Raw genomic sequence first — 21,632 nt, forward strand, 5'->3', positions numbered from 1 at the left:
TTTAGACAGGAAGCGAATACTGACCCATGTTGATATGAAATTGTTTTCGTAGAACCACCCGCAGATTCACCCTCTGAATTTTCAACATACTATAATGAAACGCTCTATATTGCAGAATGATCTTTACAGATCCGGCCACAAAACTTTGAAGAGAGGCTCAAAAGTATCTTAATCTCAGATTTCTTATTGAAGAAAGTCACGGAATAGCTGCAGGATCTGCGGTCCTCCGGAGATCATCCACGGAAGGTATGTGCAAATACAAAAATGTTATAATTGAAAACAGTTTTTATTAAATAACAAGTAATGTGTTACATTCATACATAGGTAAGTAAATAAATCTGTATGGACATTCCTATAGCTATAAAACAGTATTATTATGAACATAAAATTGTATACATATCATTACCTAAATTGCGCTAATAGGTTTCAGCATTAAAAAGATATTCAAGAGGTTATTTGAAAATATTTTTGAAAGTTTTTGGGCATCTGCTTAAGAAACAACACTGCACTGAATAAAGGGTCATGTAATTCCACCTATTATTGGCAAATTTCTTCAAAAGTGTTAGTCATAAAAATAGAAAGAAGTGAAGTGTTCAGAGATAGTGGATTTTAAATCGATTTGCAAATAGAAACGCTACAGTTTACAAAAATACTGGATTTTTATCTTTTGAGCTACGTCCTAGTAAATCCCTTCTAAAGCATTGTTATTGGTACAAAATATCATTTTATCTCAAAACTCTCACTGGAACTGACATAGTTCTCGACTTTCTGCCAATAAGGTTCTTATTTTTGCTTTGTTGCAGTTATTTATGACATAGAAGTAGTATTGAGCAATGCTCTGCTAGGTCGCACGACAGAGAATTATTTTATAAAATATATTGGACCCTAAAAACCCATTTTCTGCCTAGATACTAGTCAATTTTTAAAATGTATTAAACCTTACTCCTATTCAATTACTACCTACTTCCTAGGTATAATCGTCTTTTACATAATAAGGCACTTTTGCAATACGTACCTAACTTATGTGCTAGGGTGTACCATAATAGATTGTATATCAACTCAAGGTCTTAACGGAATAGTTCATTTATTCTTACTTTGTTAGTCGACTCGTATAAACTCAGGAAATATTTTGGCCCCTTTTCTAAATTATCATAATACAGTGTGGTGCGGATGGGAAAGGCATAATATCCAAACACAGTGATTTCCTATCGAACACCAAAAGCTATGTTATTATTGCTATTTTGTACTATTCTGACTTGAAAATCTTATTAGTTTGGGAACGAATCTATTATATTAAAACTAAAAAAACTGATTCCATTTGAATTACGTGCGTTTGCAAGGAATTTACTACATCTAAAACTATTATAAAAAATTAGTACCTAATCTCCGTTTACGTGTCCAGCACAAAACTAACCCAGCCCGCGTTCCATCACAGCCTACCAGATTCAGTAATAAAGCCCTAGGGCTATGAAATCTCCATTATTACCCCAGTACAATAGAACCCTTCTCTACTACTAAATGTGGCTATCCATATAATTAATCGCCTCGTGTCCATGGTTCTCATCCAAACTTGCGAACGTTGGTACGTTACGCTTAACATTAACACCTTTTGGTATATTCAGGTCTCCGTTACCCACTCGAACTCCATTGGCCACGTGATTGGCGACGTTATTTCCCATATGGGACACGCCATTGCCCACATGCTTGCTTATGGTCTCGACCTCAGGTGCTCCTTCTAGGTCCTCTAGGGTTGTCTCGCCATTAGGGATGTGGCCTACGGCGGGACAGACAAACCGTAACCTACGTTCCAGCCTAAAAAGAGACTCTTACCATTTGGTATATGTCCGTTAGAGATGTGTCCATTGGCAGTGGGTATATGCCCATTGAGCTGTGGGTCTGGGATAGTGGGTTGAGACTCTTGCAGGCTGCTCAGCATGTATTCAATATGTTGCTGCACAACACCCTTGAAATCTTCTTGGACTGGAGCTGTATCGGTGTCTCCATCAACCTACAGATTTTATGTGTTGTCACATTTCGTTGTGATACAACTTCTATGTGATATACAGGGTCCGGCAACTTAATTGAACGGTTTTGAAAAGTTTGCCATGGAAAAACAAATAGAGCCATGTTTGTCAAAGAGCCATTTCTTGGTTCTGTCAGTTTGACAATTATGTGTGTTATGGCTAATTGGAAAATAAACGTCGTATGAAAGTTTCTTGGTGGTATTCGTACTCCAGAAAATATTGACAGGGTCAGGCAATCGGTTTAGCGATCATCATTGCCTCCTACCGCCAAGCACGCGATTGCGTTAAATATTTTGGATCGAATTTTAAGACGCATTATGCATGAAAACTTACACTATCGCCTGTTTAAAATACGGATTGTTTATATGCTGAATGACCTTGATAAAGAAGTCCGTTTGCGTTTCAGCAGACAAATGTTAGAAATGTTAAATAACGATCGAAATGCTATTATCATGTCAAACGAAGCTCATTTTCACCTAACTGGAATCATTAACAAACAGAATTTTCGTTAGTGGGCACGTGACAATTCAAAGGAGCTGCACGAACGACTTCTTCACAGCCAAAAAGTAACAGTATGATGTGGAGTATCCGTTTTTGGCATAATCGCAGCATACTTTTTTGAGGAAAACAACCATACCATTACTGTTAATTCTGACCGATATGTTATGAAGTTGGACACATATGTGAATTTAGAACTTGAAAGAAGGGGGGGCAAAATATTGTATGGCTTTAACAAGATGGTGCTACCGTTCATACCAGTAGGCGAAGTTTAACTGTTTTACGGAAAATTTTCCTACATTGCCTCATTTGATGTTTTGGTGACATTCCATGGCCCTCAAGACCTCCGGATCGGACACCACCAATTTTTTTTTTTTTTTTGGTTATTTAAAGGCAAAAGTATACACTACTCGTGCTCAGACCATAGAAGACTTAAAAGATCGAATTAGGCATGCAGTAAACGGAATTGATCAAGATTTGCTTCAGAACGTGTTGGAAAATTTTAGGAAGAGACTGCAAATGCGTGTCAATGACCATGGTGGACGTCTTAAGGACATAATTTACAAACACTAAGAAATTACCGACAACAAAGTCCATGTTTCAGCACTGGTTGTTTGAATCGCTACATTTATTTTCTCACAGTAAGCTTTTTAAAATAGTTCAATCCTGTTGCCGGACCCTGTATTTATTTCTTTGTCTCTGTGTACATTCGCCTTAATCATTAAACTTGTATAACGTTCATTTGGCCTATTAATGGAGGGCAATGTGACATCCATGTCTCATAGCCAGTCGTTGAGGTAAATATAGTACACTTCGAAAGGCGGGTGTCTTCCTTTATGATTTTTGTTTCTGCACGTGTCTTAGGAGCACATTTACTATGGGTGTTATTGAAAGTGGGAATTTTGTTTGCACATTGGGAAACGGAAATTAAATTGAAAGCATGTGCTGTCAGTATCTGTAGTACCACAACACGTACAGTACCTGTGCTTTTAAGGATCTTCCTCAGTAAAACATGCAATAAACTGAGAAAAACGAGCAAATTTTTCCATAAAATGAAGTGACTCACTATCGTCAATCTTCCAATGTTATCCATGGTTTTTAACATGGGCAAAGTAGACTCTCTGAAGATCTCTAACCGTCTTCGGAAGGCCGTGACGCTGTCGTCCAATCGTCCTTTACCCAGTTGCAGTTTAGAGCAGTCCAGCAAGATTATAGTTGGTTTTTGCTTGTACTGAAAGAGTAATGACAAATTAACTGTGTTTGAATCATTTTTCATAGGGGAAAGCTGAGTGTATTGGACCGTTTGCTAAACTGGACCCCTACTATATTTCAAATTGTAGTTTTTATTTTTAAGAGTTGGCAGCACTACACGATTAGGAGCAAATTCATGGTGGTCAGCCTTCTTGTTTTTTCGCCTAAACTGACGCAATTGTGGGTTGCTTACAAAATACTAATTTCAAATGCTCAGCTGCAAAAGTAATTTTTATTGTCTTATTCTAAAGGCGTAGTAAAGATAATGGTAAGTTTTCAGTGTTTGGATTTGTAATTTATTCATTATCTCTCTACAACTTACTGCAGTGACGCAAATAGCAGCTGTTATAGGTTATGTAGTTGTAATTTTTATAAAATTTTGATATTGTGCAGTTTGATAAATTGAACTGTAGGTAGTTGGTTAAAATGGACCGATCTAATTTAATTGATACAAATGGTTTTTTTACATATGGCGGAAAATAAGTATTATAAGTGAAAACCCGAGAATTTTCAAAATGCAATATATAATTATAAAAAGGTATCGGTGTGAATGAATATGTAAGATTATACAAAGTTCTTGAAGCTATCTTGAAGAGACATTTGGATAAGGGCGAGACTAGTAAAAGTCCAGAAATAAATGAAAGAAGGCAGGCTGTTTCCAAAGAATGTAAAAATATTATAATTGAGCATATATTGAAGTTAAAATAACTATTCGTCACAATTTTAATCACACAAAAGAAATGGCAGGCAAAGCTTGGTATTACGCTTTCATAAAAGGACATGAAGATAAAATCGATCACAGAACCCCAAGAAAAATAAACCTAAAGAAACTAGAGGAAACAGACCGAATTATAAAACAGAAAATGGAGAGAAGCAAAAAAGCAAAAAAGATACGTGTAAAGAAGCGTAGGAAAATTATAAATGAAACACAAACGAAGAATCTGACAACAAAGAAGAAATCTCATTTCTAGATGATTCAGGCAGTTGTATGTCAGAAGACTAAGATAATGAACGTGCCAAATGCAAACTTAATTATTTTAACGAAAAAGACCCTAAAGTGAATTGGTGCAGTGTGTACGTTGCCATGATTGGAACCATGAAAGTTGCACCAGCAATCCCGACATATGCGATAATTGTTTTCCTTCATTTTACAACTTATACCTACTACTGTTTTTCCAAGATATTAAAAAAAACATTTTGTTTTTTGCTTTGCTTTTATCAAAGTCCAATTTAGCTAACTCATGACTAATTAATACGGCTGACCGGCTAATTTTGAATAAAATTTCAATTGCAAAATTAATTCATTATTGAAAAATATATAACAATTTTGTTGATTTATTTTTGATAAATATGACGATTAATAACTGTCCTTTCATTTGGCGTAATGGATAATTTGATCAATTTTAAATTATTCTGAAAAAAATAGATTTAACAAAAGTGGTCCAATATAACCAACTTTCTTTTTAGTGGAAGCCGAAATACCTCAAATCTATCATATTTTCATTGTTTTTTTATTTCAGTTGGGCAAAAAACAATGCCCTTCGGGGATCTTAATAGCGCCTAAGTTCTAGATGCGAAAAAGCACTTTTCAGAGAATAAAAGAGCGTTCTTCATATAGAAAAAACCAGATGTATGCTCAAACTGAAGGTAAGATACTTTTCTACTCGCGCAATATCATCAGAATCGTTTTAATCGAAGGGGGACGGTGGAGGGTATCACGTATTCATAACATCATAATTTCCCTACAATCTCCAGTTCTCCAAACTGTCGGTTATGCATAGAATGTTTTACTTTGCACATAAACTTCGATAATAAATATGTTGTAAATGGGGCATTATTAGCGAGTAATAATGTTTCATAATGCATCCGCTCTTGTTACGCTAAATAGGCCCTGCGAGCAATTGATAGAATTCCACATTATTAGAATTGAATTATTATATTTTAGATTATAAAGCTCTATATGATGATGAATAATGAAAATATATGATGATATCATATGGTTGTTTTTGAGGAGTATATTGTGGCTTCAATAATTGTAAGCTTATACGTGTACATGCTATATCAATTTTCCTTACACAATACTACGCAACTAATAAATTTAAGCACGCTCTGATCTACTTGCGGCCAGTGTAGACAGAGAATTGAATTGTTGATTAGCACTTGATTGAGCAGGTGCAGACCATTCAAGAGATCTTCAACCTACAAGCATTCCCTCCCCAAAAGAAATTAAGGTAAAATTCCTATGGGGGAGGTCAGTCCATGTCCATCGAGTAGCGACTCAGGACGACGCAAGTTCAAAGATAAATTCAAGCCAAAAATCGAATCAACGTAGTAGATGCCGTCACATTCATGAAAAGGCAGCAGAAAATCGGAAGAGGGGGCCAACCACAGAACATACATATGTACATGTAGTATTGGATTCGATACTTGTGTAGATAGGATTGTGTTTATATCTATTGAATGAAATCACAGGTCAGGGAAAGGATTATAAATGTATGTATATTAGTAGAAAGTGGACAAAGCGAAGGACAGAATATCTTATGAATTTGTGAGGGTGGAGATGGCTTTTGAGTCGCCAACGACCTACCGAACCCAGAAGAAAAGAGAGCTTGTACATGTCCTAAATCCTTAAATACTGAAACCCATGATGATAAACTATGGGCGCACCCTGGCTAGGGTGCCATCTGCACTACCTGCCGCATTAAACCATGGCGTCTTAGCTGGGAAGTGGAACTGCAACTATAGAGCCGAGAGTCTATTACAATCAGTTTCAATGCCGACCAAGTTTATTGCGGGTATTTCTAAAGTCGACTAGGCCTAACATAGGAAATCCCCATGCCCCAACTAATGCCTACCAGGGTCGCATCTCAGGAGTATATCCATCTTAAAAATGGTGCATACTATCTAACATCTATCAAACTTAAAAGTAACACCTATCTACAAGAGTACATCAACAGTGAGCTGCAACTGCAGCTTAGCTACCCAACTCTACATACATTTATCAGGAAAAAGGCGGCCTTAGAACTTTGATCCGGCCAAATTGCACATAGAGACCACATTCGCACACGTCTCATCGCTCATTTTGGTCTAACAGCCCTCGAAAGTAAACGAAGTTGCTGCTTCCAGGGGTGCTAACGACAGGACAAACAAAACTCTGACAAGCTCACGACAAGCAAAACGTTTTAAATCGTTGATCTATGAAAATCGAGGACAGAATCAATGAAACGAAGATTGATGCAACGATTCATCGTCCAGTGGTGGAATATCTTCATGCTTCGCTCAGCTCTACAAATATCAAACAACTTCAGGTAGATATGAGGCAGCGCCGGCCTTAGCAAGCCTGGCGAAATTTTTAATCACCGCCCCCTATCTCCGAGGAAAACCGCAGACCGGGGAAGTTTGCCGCCCTGGACCATCGTCCAATCTTGCCAGCCAGAAGGCCGAACGATGACGCCTGGAAGAGCAGCGATAACCTGCGTGATCTCGCTTCCCGCATCTTGCAGTTGTCGCCCCGGAGTGTTCTTGGAGATTTTGGGTTTGATGTTTCGGTGTGTTGGAAGCTCAAGTTCTTGGTCAAGTTCCTTCAAGGACTTCCATGAGTAAAAATGACCAGGGATGGGAACGTCGAAAGAACTTTTCTCGTTATACAAAACTCGTTCGCGTGACGCTTCTTGTTTACTTAGTTTTCCTCTTATTACTTCATAAACTATGTAATATTTTTTCTGTCGTTAATAACTTTGTCCCATGCGCAAAGCGGTCAATTATGACATTACATATTCTCAGTATTTTTTGCCTGACCTTCTTCGAGGTCCGTTCTCAGTCGTCGTTTAGTAAACGGGATCGTATAATTATTGCATTAATAATTGAAATTGTACGAAGCCATGCCGAGTCCCAAATTAATTTTAAAACAAAACTTGAATTTTTGATGTGGCCAGGTGTGTTTATTTCCATCTACTTTTTCGTGTCTATATAAACCGAAACATCGTAGAAGCGAATTGAGACCATGGATCGGGCGTTTGTGGCTGATACAGATGCGAGCGAACCTAGATTATTTCTATGGAATTCTCGGTGGACTTGTCCTGGAATTAATGTGTTGAGGGGCAGTTTTTCCAGATATTCTGATCAGGCTCTTTTAATGCGCCTTTGGCGCTCACAAGAACGCCGCTCTTAGACACTAGAAGAAATAGATCTTTTTGAGAGTAAATTTTTGCGCATAGACTCAGTATGGGTATAATCAATTTTAATCAACTCAGAACAAAGAAACTTAAAGCGTACAATAAATAATTTAATAATAACCAAAAGTATGTCATTCTGAAGCCTCTAGACTCCCCGCCTCTGTCTCTTTGCCAAGACTATGAAGAAGTCAAACTCTATTTTTTGTGTAAACGGAAATAAAGTTACTATCATTTACTTCAAAATGTTTCCATACTTTGTTACGAGATATTGTATTTATGGGGAATCCTCTAATTTGGTATCGATTCAAGAAATAATATTAGAGAGTATTTGCTGATAAATTATTAACTATAATATCGTTGTGTATTTCCTGGCACAACCTGAAATTTCTAGTATGGGAAATAAACATAACATAGAGAAAATTGCTATAAACTTTTTGGAATTTTATAGCAATTTTTTTATTGCTTTTTCCTAATTTCCGGACTTGTTTTCTTTTATAACTCAGTGCTTCAGCCCGTGAGTCTCTGGCGTTACTCTTTTGCCTCCTACGTGTCCGAAATCAGCTTGTTTGTGTGCTGCACACAATTCTTTCTAGTCTTTTTTCAAAATTTTTAAAAACCCTGAGGAGGCCTTTTTCACCCGCCCAAGCTGAACTCGCCCAGTTCTTGCAAATTGCAAACGAATAACTTGTGCCCGTGGCATTGTGAAGGAGCCCCCGCTCTTAATCGCCGTGTACAGTGGCAAGTTGGGTTTCTTTAACCAAAATAATTTATTGATGAAAGAATTATCCATCATAAAGAAGAGGGTATGATGCGGTGTTAGGTTACAGCTGCTCCAGTGGGTAGCTGGTAAGTTGCCTGGAAGAGTTGCCAGATTTTCAAATCTTTAACAATGATCAGGTGTTAAATGAATGTGAAACTGCCCAACATCATGCATGTAGGTTTGATGCTCTATTGGTGGGTTTTTCGGTTCCTCTAATTTTCTTGAGTGTATGTTATTCTAGATCCGAGATTCTCAAAGACCTCAGGTGCAGTTCTACTGCCAGAGAGTTATTGTTAGTACCCAGAACAACTTTGGGCCGCACCCTTTCTGAAGAAAAGCGGGAAACTGTTATTCATAATAAAACAAAATATCTGTTTATCTAAATCAAAAAAATTTTAGTCCGACTAGGAACGCGGACCTCAAAAAATATCAAATTAATGGTTTCGGCTAAAATAATGCTCTCGTCCATCATTTCAGGTCTCCAGCCGAGTATTGATCCATAAAAATATATGTCAGTGAAGTTAGATGTTCGAGCAACAATACATATTAACTTATTGCGATTAAGATAAGCAGTTTCGAGGTTGAACTCATTAAAACACTATTTGTACTCGAAACTGCAGATTTATTTATACTGGGTGTCGATTTAAAAACTCCCCACCCCTATTACCACGAAACGGGATAGATTTATAAAAAATACCGGAACGCGTTGATTTTGTTACTGAGGAAAGCAATTTTTATGCAGAATTTACTGTACCTCTTTCAACCCTCCACCCCGCAAAGCTACCCTCTCAAATATCTTAAATGGTAAAGGGGATCAAGTGATATATCATTTTAAAGAGTTTTCCATTCTCTACATTTTGGCATCGCATTTGTTACGTTTGACTGTTGTGTTATCAGGTTAGTCGTCTTTAATCATTCTAAAATCAGTTTTCCTATTAGTGTTTTGATTGCGTCGAAAGTAATTTTTTTTGAATTCAAATATGTCTTATTATTATAAAAATGTTGTAATAAATCACTTTACTAACTTATTGACTTATTGTTTGTCGAGACAACTATAAAAAAGATGCATTAATCACTGAAGCAAATGTTTATCAACCTAATAAATTTCCCTGGTCCTCGAAAAGGAACATCCATGTAGAATATAAGTTTTTTTATTGTTTATTTTTGTTTGCAATGGAATTCCGCTTCGATAAATGTTGATATCTTTTTGCTTGGATCGTGACCGGTTGAAAATGGGTAAAAATCGCACTTTTAAAGTTCAATTTTATTTGCCATTTCCGGGAATATCGTACCGTTTACGTTTGGGTCCGCGCAGCCGCACGGTGGCTGAGTAGCATGCTTGTGAAGAGCTTAAGCTGAATCGAAGTAAAAATTTTGGCGACTGAAAAGAGAAAAGCCAGAGGCGGACGTGAGACTGGGCAGTGCAGTACGTGCCATGTCGAAAATCAGTAGTAAATATCTCTCTCTTAATGGCTACGGAATGACAGTGTTGACAGGATTCCCAACGGATCATAATTTGAGAAGGTTCATTTGCGGTAATTCTTTGATCATTGAACATAATCTAACCTCGTCTACTTTCATTTCCTATGTTGATGGCCACTTTAGGTGGTTTTTGCCACTGTTTATGTCCTTCTTTAAGCATATACACGCTGTATATTATTTCATTTCGTGTATCATTTCCACGGTTAGACCGACGAGAGTTGTTGACACTGGCAAAAAAAGATGTGAAGTTATTTGAATGTTGGGAGGTCATCGCATCGTTGATATCATTCGTCTAGTACCTTTGCGAAAGGCAGATTGTAAAGTTTCTTGTACGTTTTTCGTACCGACATCGATTCTTAAATAATTCAGCGGAATGTTAGCACGATAAACAAGATTTGCGGAATACGGAATAAACTAATAATTGGGTGTTATTTTGTTAAAAAAACTCGTTAGATACGTCATTAACTTTTTTTTCCTTTTGAAGCGCATTCCTTCTTCCAAGTGAAACAACATGCACAATTGGACTCCAAAACATAAAAGAAACACCTAGTTTTGGTCAATTTTTGTTGCCGAATGCTACATTTCCAAAGTTGAGGAGACCCCCTTCCAAATTATTATTATTTGCGAAATTTTATTGCCGTCCGCTTTAACATCGGCTTTTCAGCAGAAACAAATCGATACGTGCTTTAGCGATAATACATCATCCGAAAATGACGCTTTAGATTAAGAAGGTTTTGGAAACGAATGAATACCACTTATGCTGTCAGTGTTAGTGGCGTCGCCGCGTTTTCTTCTGCATCGCTCGGGAAAATTATCAAATTTCGACTGAAAATGTGCCAAAAATTTGAAAACATTTGTGCGGACTTAAATGTTAATTAAATAGAAACGTAATAAGTGGTCGTACGGGATTGTACTCGGTAGAAAACAGGTAAAAATCATACTTTTAAAATTCAATTTCATTTGCCATTTTCGGGAATATCGTTTCGTTTGCGTTCGGATCTCCGAAGCTGCACGATTCCTGAGTAGCATGCTTGGAAGGATCTCAAATTGAATCGAAGTAAAAATTTCGGCGATTAAAAAGACAAAAGTCAGAGGCGGACGTGACACTGGGTAGTGCAGTGCGTGCCATGTTCAAAATCAATAGTAACTGAAATATCTCCTCTTAATGACTGCGGAATGACAGTTTTTGTTGACAGAATTCCAAACAGATCATAATTCCAGAAGGTTTATTTGTGGCAAATTTTTGTTTTTTGTACCTAATTTAGCTCTGCTTAATTTTATTTCTTATGTTGGTGACTTCTCTAAGTGGCTTTTGTCACTGTTTCTTCAAGCATATACACGCTATATATTATTTCCTTTCGCGTACCGTTTCCATGGTTAGACCGATAAGATGTACATTCACAAAAAAGGATGTAAAGTTATTTGAATATTTGGAGGTCATCATATCGTTATCATTCGTCCTATGACTCGTACCTTTGCAAAAGGCAGATTATAAAGTTTTTTGTACGTTTTCTTACTGATATCGATTCTTAGATGATTTAGTCGAGTGGTAGCACGACAAACAAGATGTTCGAAATACAGAATAAATTAATCATCGAGTGAGTTCGAAACGAAAATTGTTTGGCAATATCTTATTTAGTTTCCGAAATACAGCATCTTTTTGATCCCTAATTTTGGGGATTTTTTGGTGCTGAAAACAAAAGTCCCAAAAGTGCCTTTCCAAGGCTCCACGACTTTAATGGTGGTATCCACGGTCAACATAGGTTTAAGATTTTTAATTGCAATTTAGGAAATTAAATTCAATGTTCGTGTGCTTCAAGTGTTCAAGTGTACGGGCCTCTGGTTTGAGCCAAAATTATAAGTAAATTATTCAGAGGCAACTCTAACGGTTCGCAAGATTTTTTAAGTGTCGAATGCATTATCCACAAACGTGTTAATAAAAATTACGAATTCCGGACAATTTGGTGGAGCAAACTTTGTCCCTGCAGGATCGCGACACAATGTTTATGATTATTTATAAGAAAATTAAATTTATTGGATTGCATTTATCATTCAGCTCTCCAAGCTGTTAAGCTTTAACAGACTGAAATAAAATGTTAGGGTTGTTAGTGGCTTTACCTTTATTATATGTATTTATTATTTATTATTTATTTTTATTTGTTATTCTCAATTTTGGCTCTTTTGAAAAATACTTAGGACCATCTTTAGATGAAAAATGATATCGCAACTTGAACTGTTTTGTATAACAATAGAATCTATAGTGAAAATTAAGAACAACATACCATGGCCTCGAATTCATAAGCTTGGTCTATATCCCTGGGAAATCCATCAAATATAATTCCCTGGGCTTCGATATTGTGTTCCATTTGAACATTCACGAATCTCATAATGATGCCAAAAGGAACGAGCTCTCCATTCGTGATACAATCTCTTATGGTAGCGATGTCGTGTTGTTCAGATTCAGAAGTTTCAGCTGCAGCTCTGAAATCAGCACTTAACTTGCAACTATGTCTATTAATTTTGTTTAGATAACTTACCTTAAAAGCTTGCCTAGACTAATATGCGTCCACCCAGTATCTCTGGTAGCCTCGGCACATAAGGCAGCTTTATTGCTTCCAGGGCCGCCAATGACCCATAAGACAGGGGGGTACGTCGGGGGTTTGACAGGTGAATTGAAGTTAAGTGGGGCGTGGTTTCCCACTGATATAACTTGCGTTCCTGGTCGGTTTTGGGATGGCTGGCTCGCCTGACCGTTCGCAACGTTGTTTTGCTAGGAGAAATGGAGAATGGGTTAGTTCGGGTTAGATTAGGTTAGTTCAGGTTTAAAACCCACGGAGTGTATCAATGTCGAATAAATAGTTTTCGCAATAAGTTTGTTGAAGAAGTTGATACCGCTGCTCGAGATACTCACTATTGTTGGCAGCTCTGAAGTGGTGTTCGTTGGCATCATTCGAAGTGCTCCATTACTAAATTCCGGAGGGTTATCTTGGCTACTAAGAATTTGAAAGAAGGCCGCCTTGAAGTCCTTATAAACGTCCGCAGGAGGCCTCTCACCGTGAATCTAAATAATCCCATTTAACCGGATTACAAAGTGACTTCATGACTCACCGCCTATTTCAACTCATTGTGCAATTTTTATTAACCACTTTAAAGTATGTGATGAATCGATTTTTTCCCGAAAGCTTTCAAATAAAGACGGGAAACAAAAGGCGATTAATTATTTGAACAATGTTCAAGTCAAAGGGACACGCGAGCGCATATTTTAAGTTGCAAACAAGCGGGAATTCACGCAAAACCGGGCATTACCGTACAGTTGAAACCTGAAAGCCTGCTGACCACTCGGACCTTTATTGTGCATTTCCAGATTTTCTTGGATAAACCTTTTGTTATGCATTAATATGCAAATTCTATGCGAAGCAGTACATAGAAAACTGCGGTATTGTTTCGAGCACAATGCGGTGGTGGTCTTTTTTTGATAAAAGTGCTTCTGGATTTTTGTTCATTACTCACCCTTATTAGCATTTTACTCTGAGCAAAATATTCGGCTACAGGAATAACGTTTTTATAAAAATTATTCAGTTCCATCTTAGCTAAGGACAGGACGACTTGTCCTAATTTGGCACCATAATCGATTTGTCTTTCCAGCACTTTTTGTCGCCATGATATGAGGATCACACCGTTTATTATCCGAATCTGCAAAGAAAAAACCCGTAATTCCCATAGGGGATCCGTAAATATTTCATATCCAGTACTACTTGAGTGAGTCTTAATGAACCTTATTCCCAGGGGGTAAGATAGCGTTAGGCAGCATCATAATAATTATCCATATTATATAGTTTTTATTATATTTCTCGGAAGCTCTGACGATTCGAGTCTTTGATTAATCACTTCTTGCCTTGGAGCGATCGTTTTAATAGAGAGAGCGAAATTAATATTTGCCTTCAATTGCAAAGAAAAGGATTACAGAAAACAAAAACGGGAAGGCGACGATCAATATTAACACGTGTAAAAAGATAATGAATGCATTGTTTATATTATGAGACATGTATTAGGAACAATAATTTGTTATTGTAATTGGTGTATTTTTCGTAAGTAAAAGAGTGTAAATAATACTAAGCGATTTGGTAAGAATAGAACCCTTATTTAGCTCCAATTTGTCAGTGACATGCCATGATTATAATTTTTTTATTTTAAATATCATAGAATGTCGTAAATATAGCAAACATCTTACCTTATCTGAATATTCTACGACGTCTCGCATATTTCGTGGATAACCGGATACGAGGTAAGTTTTCGCATTAGGAGCCATTTTCATTTCCACCATCAGTACCTCTGTTACCGTTCTACTTGAAAGTTGAGCGTAGTCGGGAATATCTAGGAAAAGAAGTGGGCAATTATTAGAAACGTTGTGAAAATAGGCATATTTTAAAGTGAAATAAAGTTAGCCCTTGTATGTAAAATGCTTTGAGCTGAGCCAATTTCCAACCAAAGAAATATTCAAAGAAATGTTTACATCTAAAATAAAATACATACAGCGATAAAGATAAAACAAATAAAGCGCACAACCGATAATTTAATAAACACAAAGCCTGAAATTAAAAAATTCCTATCCTCAATCGCCTTACAAAGTCGTTATTCACCGATCAAATATATTATAAAATTATCATGTTTTCGCCGGTCCCAAAATCGTTTTTATTTCAATACTTCTCAAGTATTTTACAATTCTATATATCCAGATCATTAAATGGAGTTTTTCTCATTGAAGAGTTAAAGATAACATTTTTTGTTGGAATTTCTGATGAAACCTTAGCCTTGTAGAGATGTAAAAATCCAACCAAAAAAAGCAACTTGACTTAGCTGTTCATAATTAGATAGGGCCAAAACAATTAATTTTCATGGCACTTCTCAATTTTTCATAAGTTGAAATAGCATATAGAAAAACTCTATTACTTTAGATATTACTTAACGTTCTTGAAATTATAATAATTTTTGAAACGACTTAGAATTTATATCTGCTAATCAGGTGAATGCACAGATGTAGTGTCTGTTGAATAAAACAATAACAATATTGTGAACTGCTAGCCTGAACTAAACTAAAGTAAGCACTGATAAAAACCATTAACTCTAAGTACCATAGAGGCTAAAATCAGTAGATTCGTCGCAAACTTATGATTTTGTAAGTATTTCTAAATTTAATCTAGGTTATGACTATTTAATAAAATTACGCAACGCAACTTACGCAACGTAAAATTGAAAGAGAAAATGCATTAACTTTCATTTAAAGATGCATTAATTGATGAAATAAATGGGAGCGCTTTAATGATCCCATTTACATGTATAGATTAAATAATTGAGACAATTCTTAATGATCTAATAAAAAATTAAATAAATGGGACTAATTTTGGGTCTCAATTATTTGATCCATTCATACAGCAGGGTGTATCGAATAGCAGTGGCTAATATTTAACACGCGATGAAGGTCTGGAAAATACAAGAGAAGAAATATCAGTGATAAAAATGACGACATAAGTCGACAAATGCTTTTTCCCCAATACAGAATGTGTTTTTCCTCCCTAGTTTCTAGTAGTTTTTAAGATATTCACGGAGTTCTACAGGGTGGTTACTTTTCCTGACGTTTGCCAATTTCCATTTATTTCCTTATATCATATTTTGATAATAAAACTATTTTATCTCGTGCAATTTGATCGAATTGTCCACTTTCCACAAACGTAGTAAAAATATATCGGTCCGAATCTCGGAAAAACGATCTGTAGCTCCCTTGGAAACTTAGGAAAGGAGGAATGTTAAAATAAACGCGTAAATTTTGAGGTTTCATGCATTATTCCGTAAGAGAAATCTGGTGAAGGTATACCCTACTCTATTAACCCACTCAGGATTTCCTTCCTGATTTACCAGAAATTCGTAATAGTCCTTCGGTTTCCTCTGACACGAATGTTTTCTATTACGAGTGGTTCCATGCTGAATAACTAGTTAGATTCCAGTTTACAACACAGACAGACACGATGCTATAAAATGCTGTTAGTCACGCACAAAAAACACACAACCACCCTCACAATCTCTACAGTCTGATAAAACTAAGGGTCAAGGCAAAGGTTTCCCCCCATAAGAGATCCCCATTAGAGCTTCTCCTAATACACCATTTCCGGCCATGTTAACACTTGCTAAGCCTATGGACAGATGGATCGGCAATAAATATAGAACATTACAATTAAAAATCGTTTAGGGTATGTACGGGACTATGATGGTAGTTCAAACAATACAGAAACGAAATCCTGATTGTGGGTCGATAAGCTGGAAAGCCAGACAATATGTTTTATCGGAAGAAATTGAAAATAATGGATTAAGAACGGCAAGGAACACGACATGACAGGGCACTTTGAATATTTTGCTTCTCTTTGTTATGTTATCGATTTTGAGAGAGGCCGTGATGTAGTGTAAATATAGCACTAAGCTGTGAACAAACTCGCGTTATTTAATGAAATGAAGCATGTAATTGGTTTAAGTTGTTGGTGACCACGGTTAACAGAAATTAGGATAACCGATGTTATTAATTAATTAAAAATTACGTAATTTTTTGATAAGACAAATCAACACAAGTAGAAGTAGGTGACGCAATGAAGTCTTCTCGCCGTAAAAGCGGACGAGAAGAAATAGACGTGATTTTCCTAAAAACGGGTATTCAGCACTGAAGTTCCTCGAACTTTTAGATCTCTAAAAGCTCCAATTGGTAAGTTCCTGTGTCACACATTTAGTTCATACAGAGGACCACCAATAGACTTTTCGAATGCACCCTGTAAACTAACATAATTTCTAAGCAGGAAACACCAAAGTGCAGCTTTCACACAGTGCCACTCCAACCCGAAAACTCCATTTACCTTGATATCTATTACCTATATTGATTAAGCTTGTGAATCCATCTACAATAAATAGATAGGTTTAAGAACATTGATTGTAACAAACCCATCCGCTACAAGCATTAGGTTAGCCAGTTGTAAATTATTATTCGTTAAAATGTGGCTAATTGATGTTTTATGGGAGTTTTGGATTTGTGGATTGGTAGGAATTGCAATTATTTTTAGGTGGAATACAGATTGGCAAGGACAATCCTCTAAGAGGTTGATGGGGTAGGTGTTTCAAGTGCGGTTTGATGCACCAATGGCTTCTCATTTATAATGTACAGAAGCCTATTGAAGAGGCCTCTGGAATACGTTTTTTTTTAATTTGAAAATAGCTCTTCATGCACAGTAGAGGTGTTCAAGCGGCGGAAATAATCGCGCTTTACAAGGGCCTAGACGAAAACCCTTGTTAAACAGAACTTATAGGAAATAAATCAGTTCAGTATGCAGTAAGCAGAGCCATTAATGCATCCGATACTGATTTAAAGTTACGCTCAGAAAACCCCACAGGTCTAATTTTTAATGATTTACAACAATGCTTCAAGCAGGGCTACGCCACTAATTTTCCATGCTTGCTTTAAGCTGCTGTGCAAAATCATTAACGGGTCGTATGGATTTGAAAGTCATATACGAGCAACAATTGCGTATGTCCGCTACCACACGAAACCGACGTATGTTGATTTTAAGTCTATTTTAAATTTTTGTTTTTTTGATTTTGCACCCCAATTTCGCTGAAAATCGGTGCTTAACATTCATTTGTGGTTCAAGTAAGAAGAACACATCAAAACGAAACGAGTCCCTCAATAGGCCTTTAACGGCTTTGAGCCAAAAATTTATTGCCAAGGGTGGAATTCGATTTTAGCAGTCGCTCTCAGTAAAAACGTGCCAAATATTGTTTGTTTTTTTTTAAATCACGCATCAATAAATTCGACGTATTACTGACTAATCATGCAGAGGTATTGAATTTTCTAAACGAAAACACGATCGATACAGGCATTATCGTAAGTAACGCGTGAGGGTTGTTATCGCTAATATTTCACTTTACCAATAAAGTAATTTATGATAGAAAATTATGAATCAGACAAAATTGGTTAATCTGTGTTTTGAACTGAATCGATTTCAGGTCAGATAAAAAAAAGTGAATAAAAATATAAAAAATGTTTCTTCCAGAGCGGTCTAGGGTCAATTAGGATACAAAACATTGCCAAAAACCAGCTAGAACTATTATACAATCCATGTAGCATATTATTTAACAAGTGATTTTTCCGCAATTAGATCGTTAAGGAAACATATGTCAAGCTAACTAGAAATACCATTAATCTCGCCGAATTATACATAGATGATGACAACAAAAGCGTTAATTTTAAGGAAATACATAACATAATATTGTATTCGTTTCAAATTTGTATTGATTTATTGTTTAAAATAAGCGCTAAAATCACTTACCGTTTCCTATGGCGTACTGTTGTAATAAATCCGACATGTTTATATGCACTATCTCTTTCTTTTCTTGCACCAGGTTGTCGCAATGGGTCACCTTACCGCTCCCAGGACCACCTAAAACGAAATGGGACAATCTCAATCGGAACGAATTGGACGATCTCAGCAGTATAAGCCTCATGTAAGTCTTATTCATTTTCAAATCAGTAAATCGATTTTTCAAAAAAAAACGACCATGAAATTATAATTCATTTGTGCGCTTACGTGTACAGGAGCAATCTGAACTAGCCGGTATATTTAAGATTCTAGCGGTCAAGGCAATTATGTCAATTATTTATCCGTGCATCAAAAGCTTTCAAGGAGCTTTAATCAATGCGTGAGTGGATATTCCCATGAAGTAATTTTAAAGCAAATTATGCTGCCAATTAATAAGGATCACAGAGGTCGCCCGTTCAATATTACCTGACCTAAAGCAAACTACCTATCTGGGCCTCACCCAACTAATATTCATTTGTTCCTCTAAGTTTTCTTGCGATACTTGAAGGGGTAAATGGTTGATCTTCCTCTCAGATCTTTTTCTGAAGAATCTGGATCTGTTGTTGAAGGGTTGCCAGTAGAACTTTTAGGAACGTCCGCTTCAGAAGAGGTAATCTCTGGGAACGGGACGATAGAAAGACCGAAAAAACCTTTCGGAAAAACTTTAGTTCTAATGACCTAAATTCTAACTACGTTTTAAATTGCGAACTTTCCTGAACCGACCTTGACCTTGAACGCTTATACGACTACATAAGCACATACTGCCTCAGCTAAATAAGCAAATTTGATTTTATCTAATAAAGTAAACTGGCTTTATGTATTCTTGGTAAATAGGTACGTGTCATTTATATTATCAAGGCGACGAGCGGCTTTTCCGGGAAATGAACACTGACCATAGAAGGTAACTTTCAATTTAATGAAAATGAGTTCGTTATCAAAGGAATACCCTGGCAAACGCTCTTGCTCTTAACAATAAAATGTCCTTATGTAAGGTGTATTGTATCCATTTTGTGCGAAATGAACGAAAACATGAAATACGAGGTCACTTACCAAGAACAAATATAACCGGTGCCTTTGGAGCCTCAAACAACACCTGGGCATCATTATGCATGGGAAACTTGCCAGCCGACGGAGTAACGGCATTTCTGGATTGTGGACGAGGGGAGTTTTGCACCCAACTTTCAGTTCCTTCTTCGAATGCTTGAGAACCATCACTATGCTCTGAAACCATAAAACGTCCGTTAATTCTCACATACAGAAAGAATACTTTTTATCTAGTGTCTCTTAAGGATTATTAATGCACACGTGTCGCTTAAACTGGCGCTAATTACATGATTCCAAAAATATCCCCTTTGCTTATTGTTAATCATTTTGAAATTAATCTCACGGAATGGCTTTAACGAAGAGGGAAATTCATGAAGTTAGTACATCGTCAATTGCCATTACTAAGAAGCTTCAATGAATAGCGAAACCATTTGGAACTCTTTGTTCCTCCAGAGGAATACTGCTCATGACGACAGATATTGAAATATCAAGTTTTTGAATAAAGCTTGCTGTTAATGAATTAATTTCCAAAGAAACTGAGGCAAAAGTTTGTGTTGTTCCTTTTTATTAGACCATCATGCCTTTTCGTAAGCTTTATTAATAAGGCGCCCATTCCATGAATATGTCCACGCTAGAATAATGGAATGAGTAATGGATACAGATACTTCGAGGAAATTTATAGAAAAGACGACTCATTGACTTATTTGTTTTATAATACGACTGATGTCTACGATATTTTTAGACTTGAAATTTGTGTTATCCCCATTCTGCAATCACACAACATTCTTTAGACTGATCAGGGCGAGGAGTTTCTAATAACATTACCGAGAAAAAATACACGTTACAGAAATGGCACAACTCGTCTTTTCCGGACGTTGAACAAACCCAGAAACCAGCATTTTTCGCGGTTTCGACTGTCGTGCTTCGAAAGTACCAATGCTAATCAGATCTGGATCAGGAAGGGCGGATTTTTTAAATTATAGTCGCAAACCGTACTAAATTACTTATGTTGCTATGACGTTGAGCCACGTTTTAACAGATCTTGTTCCTCTTACTGATTTTGAAGTTCCAACAAAGTCTCGAATTTAGGCTATCCTGTACATATGTTTTTATCACATTTTTTCTTTTTAAAATGTTTTATTTTGTTCTTTTTTATTTTATTATTTTCATTTAATTTTTATTATATTACATTTGTAAACAATCCTTGAGCGGTACCCAGACAATTAAAGACAGTAAAAAAAATGGACTTTTATGCTCAATTCTGTATTATGAAGTGATACCGGTTTTCTTAAAATATCTCAACGTTCACCATTAACTTGAACTACAAGTTGTTATGTCGCGTTGTGTTTCAATAACCAGCGTTTCAGTACGCATACCTGTATCTAAGCAGATTCCCATATTCCACTGTCACACTTAAGTATAATTAAGCAGTGCTCTTAAATCACAAGGATGCAAACAAAGACGCGGATGCCGCGGCGACGGAACCGAATTACTCATTTAGGAGAACACACAGTATGTTTCTTGTCGTGGCTCCTATCCGAAAGTCAAAGAACAACTGTCTTAAAAAGGGCGAGCACCACTACATCATGTTGAAATTCAAGTTCAGGCCGCGACCGAAACTGGATGTGGAGTTCTCCAGAGCCTGGATTGGGGGTGAAGAAAATCTTGGACATACACGCGCGCGTGGGTTCTACGTGAAAACTGAAAGCTTTACGCGGAAAAGCGTTAGAACTGAGAACTTTGAATAATTAATAATCGCCTTTCCATGGGTCGTCATGGATACTTTATTATTACTTTTCTTGACCGATGGTGGTCATATGCGCATGTTTCCAGCCGAGAGGCGGTCAGCGAAAACCATCGATTAGGTACGGTAAACATTTTTATTGGTGCTTAGGTGGTTCTGCGATTATTAATTCTATAGGTTTTTCAATTATAATTTCTGTGCTGATAATTGCAGGGTATTCGCTTAAATTTAAGTATTCAAAATGTCGCAGTCTAACTGCGG

General features: G+C 36.7%; 1 protein-coding gene across 2 annotated transcripts; it reads right to left on the reverse strand.

The window, feature by feature from the left end:
- Positions 1 to 267: 267 nt before the first annotated feature.
- LOC136419256 (adenylate kinase isoenzyme 5) lies at positions 268 to 21,331 on the reverse strand. Of its 2 annotated transcripts, XM_066405467.1 has the most exons (12): positions 21,004 to 21,331; positions 19,634 to 19,804; positions 18,554 to 18,664; positions 17,087 to 17,128; positions 14,422 to 14,564; positions 13,701 to 13,883; positions 13,102 to 13,251; positions 12,728 to 12,960; positions 12,473 to 12,671; positions 3,589 to 3,753; positions 1,831 to 2,008; positions 268 to 1,774 (listed from the first exon to the last, which is right to left on the reverse strand). In XM_066405467.1, the coding sequence occupies exons 1-12, from the start codon at positions 21,023 to 21,025 to the stop codon at positions 1,515 to 1,517; spliced, it is 1,857 nt and encodes a 618-aa protein (XP_066261564.1). In that variant the 5' UTR covers positions 21,026 to 21,331; the 3' UTR covers positions 268 to 1,514. The 2 variants fall into 2 exon arrangements, with proteins under 2 accessions (XP_066261564.1, XP_066261565.1); XM_066405468.1 differs by lacking the exon at positions 17,087 to 17,128.
- Between the last annotated feature and the right edge of the window lie 301 nt (positions 21,332 to 21,632).

Source organism: Euwallacea similis, chromosome 2, assembly GCF_039881205.1.
Source record: "Euwallacea similis isolate ESF13 chromosome 2, ESF131.1, whole genome shotgun sequence".
NCBI classification, from domain to species: domain Eukaryota; kingdom Metazoa; phylum Arthropoda; class Insecta; order Coleoptera; family Curculionidae; genus Euwallacea; species Euwallacea similis.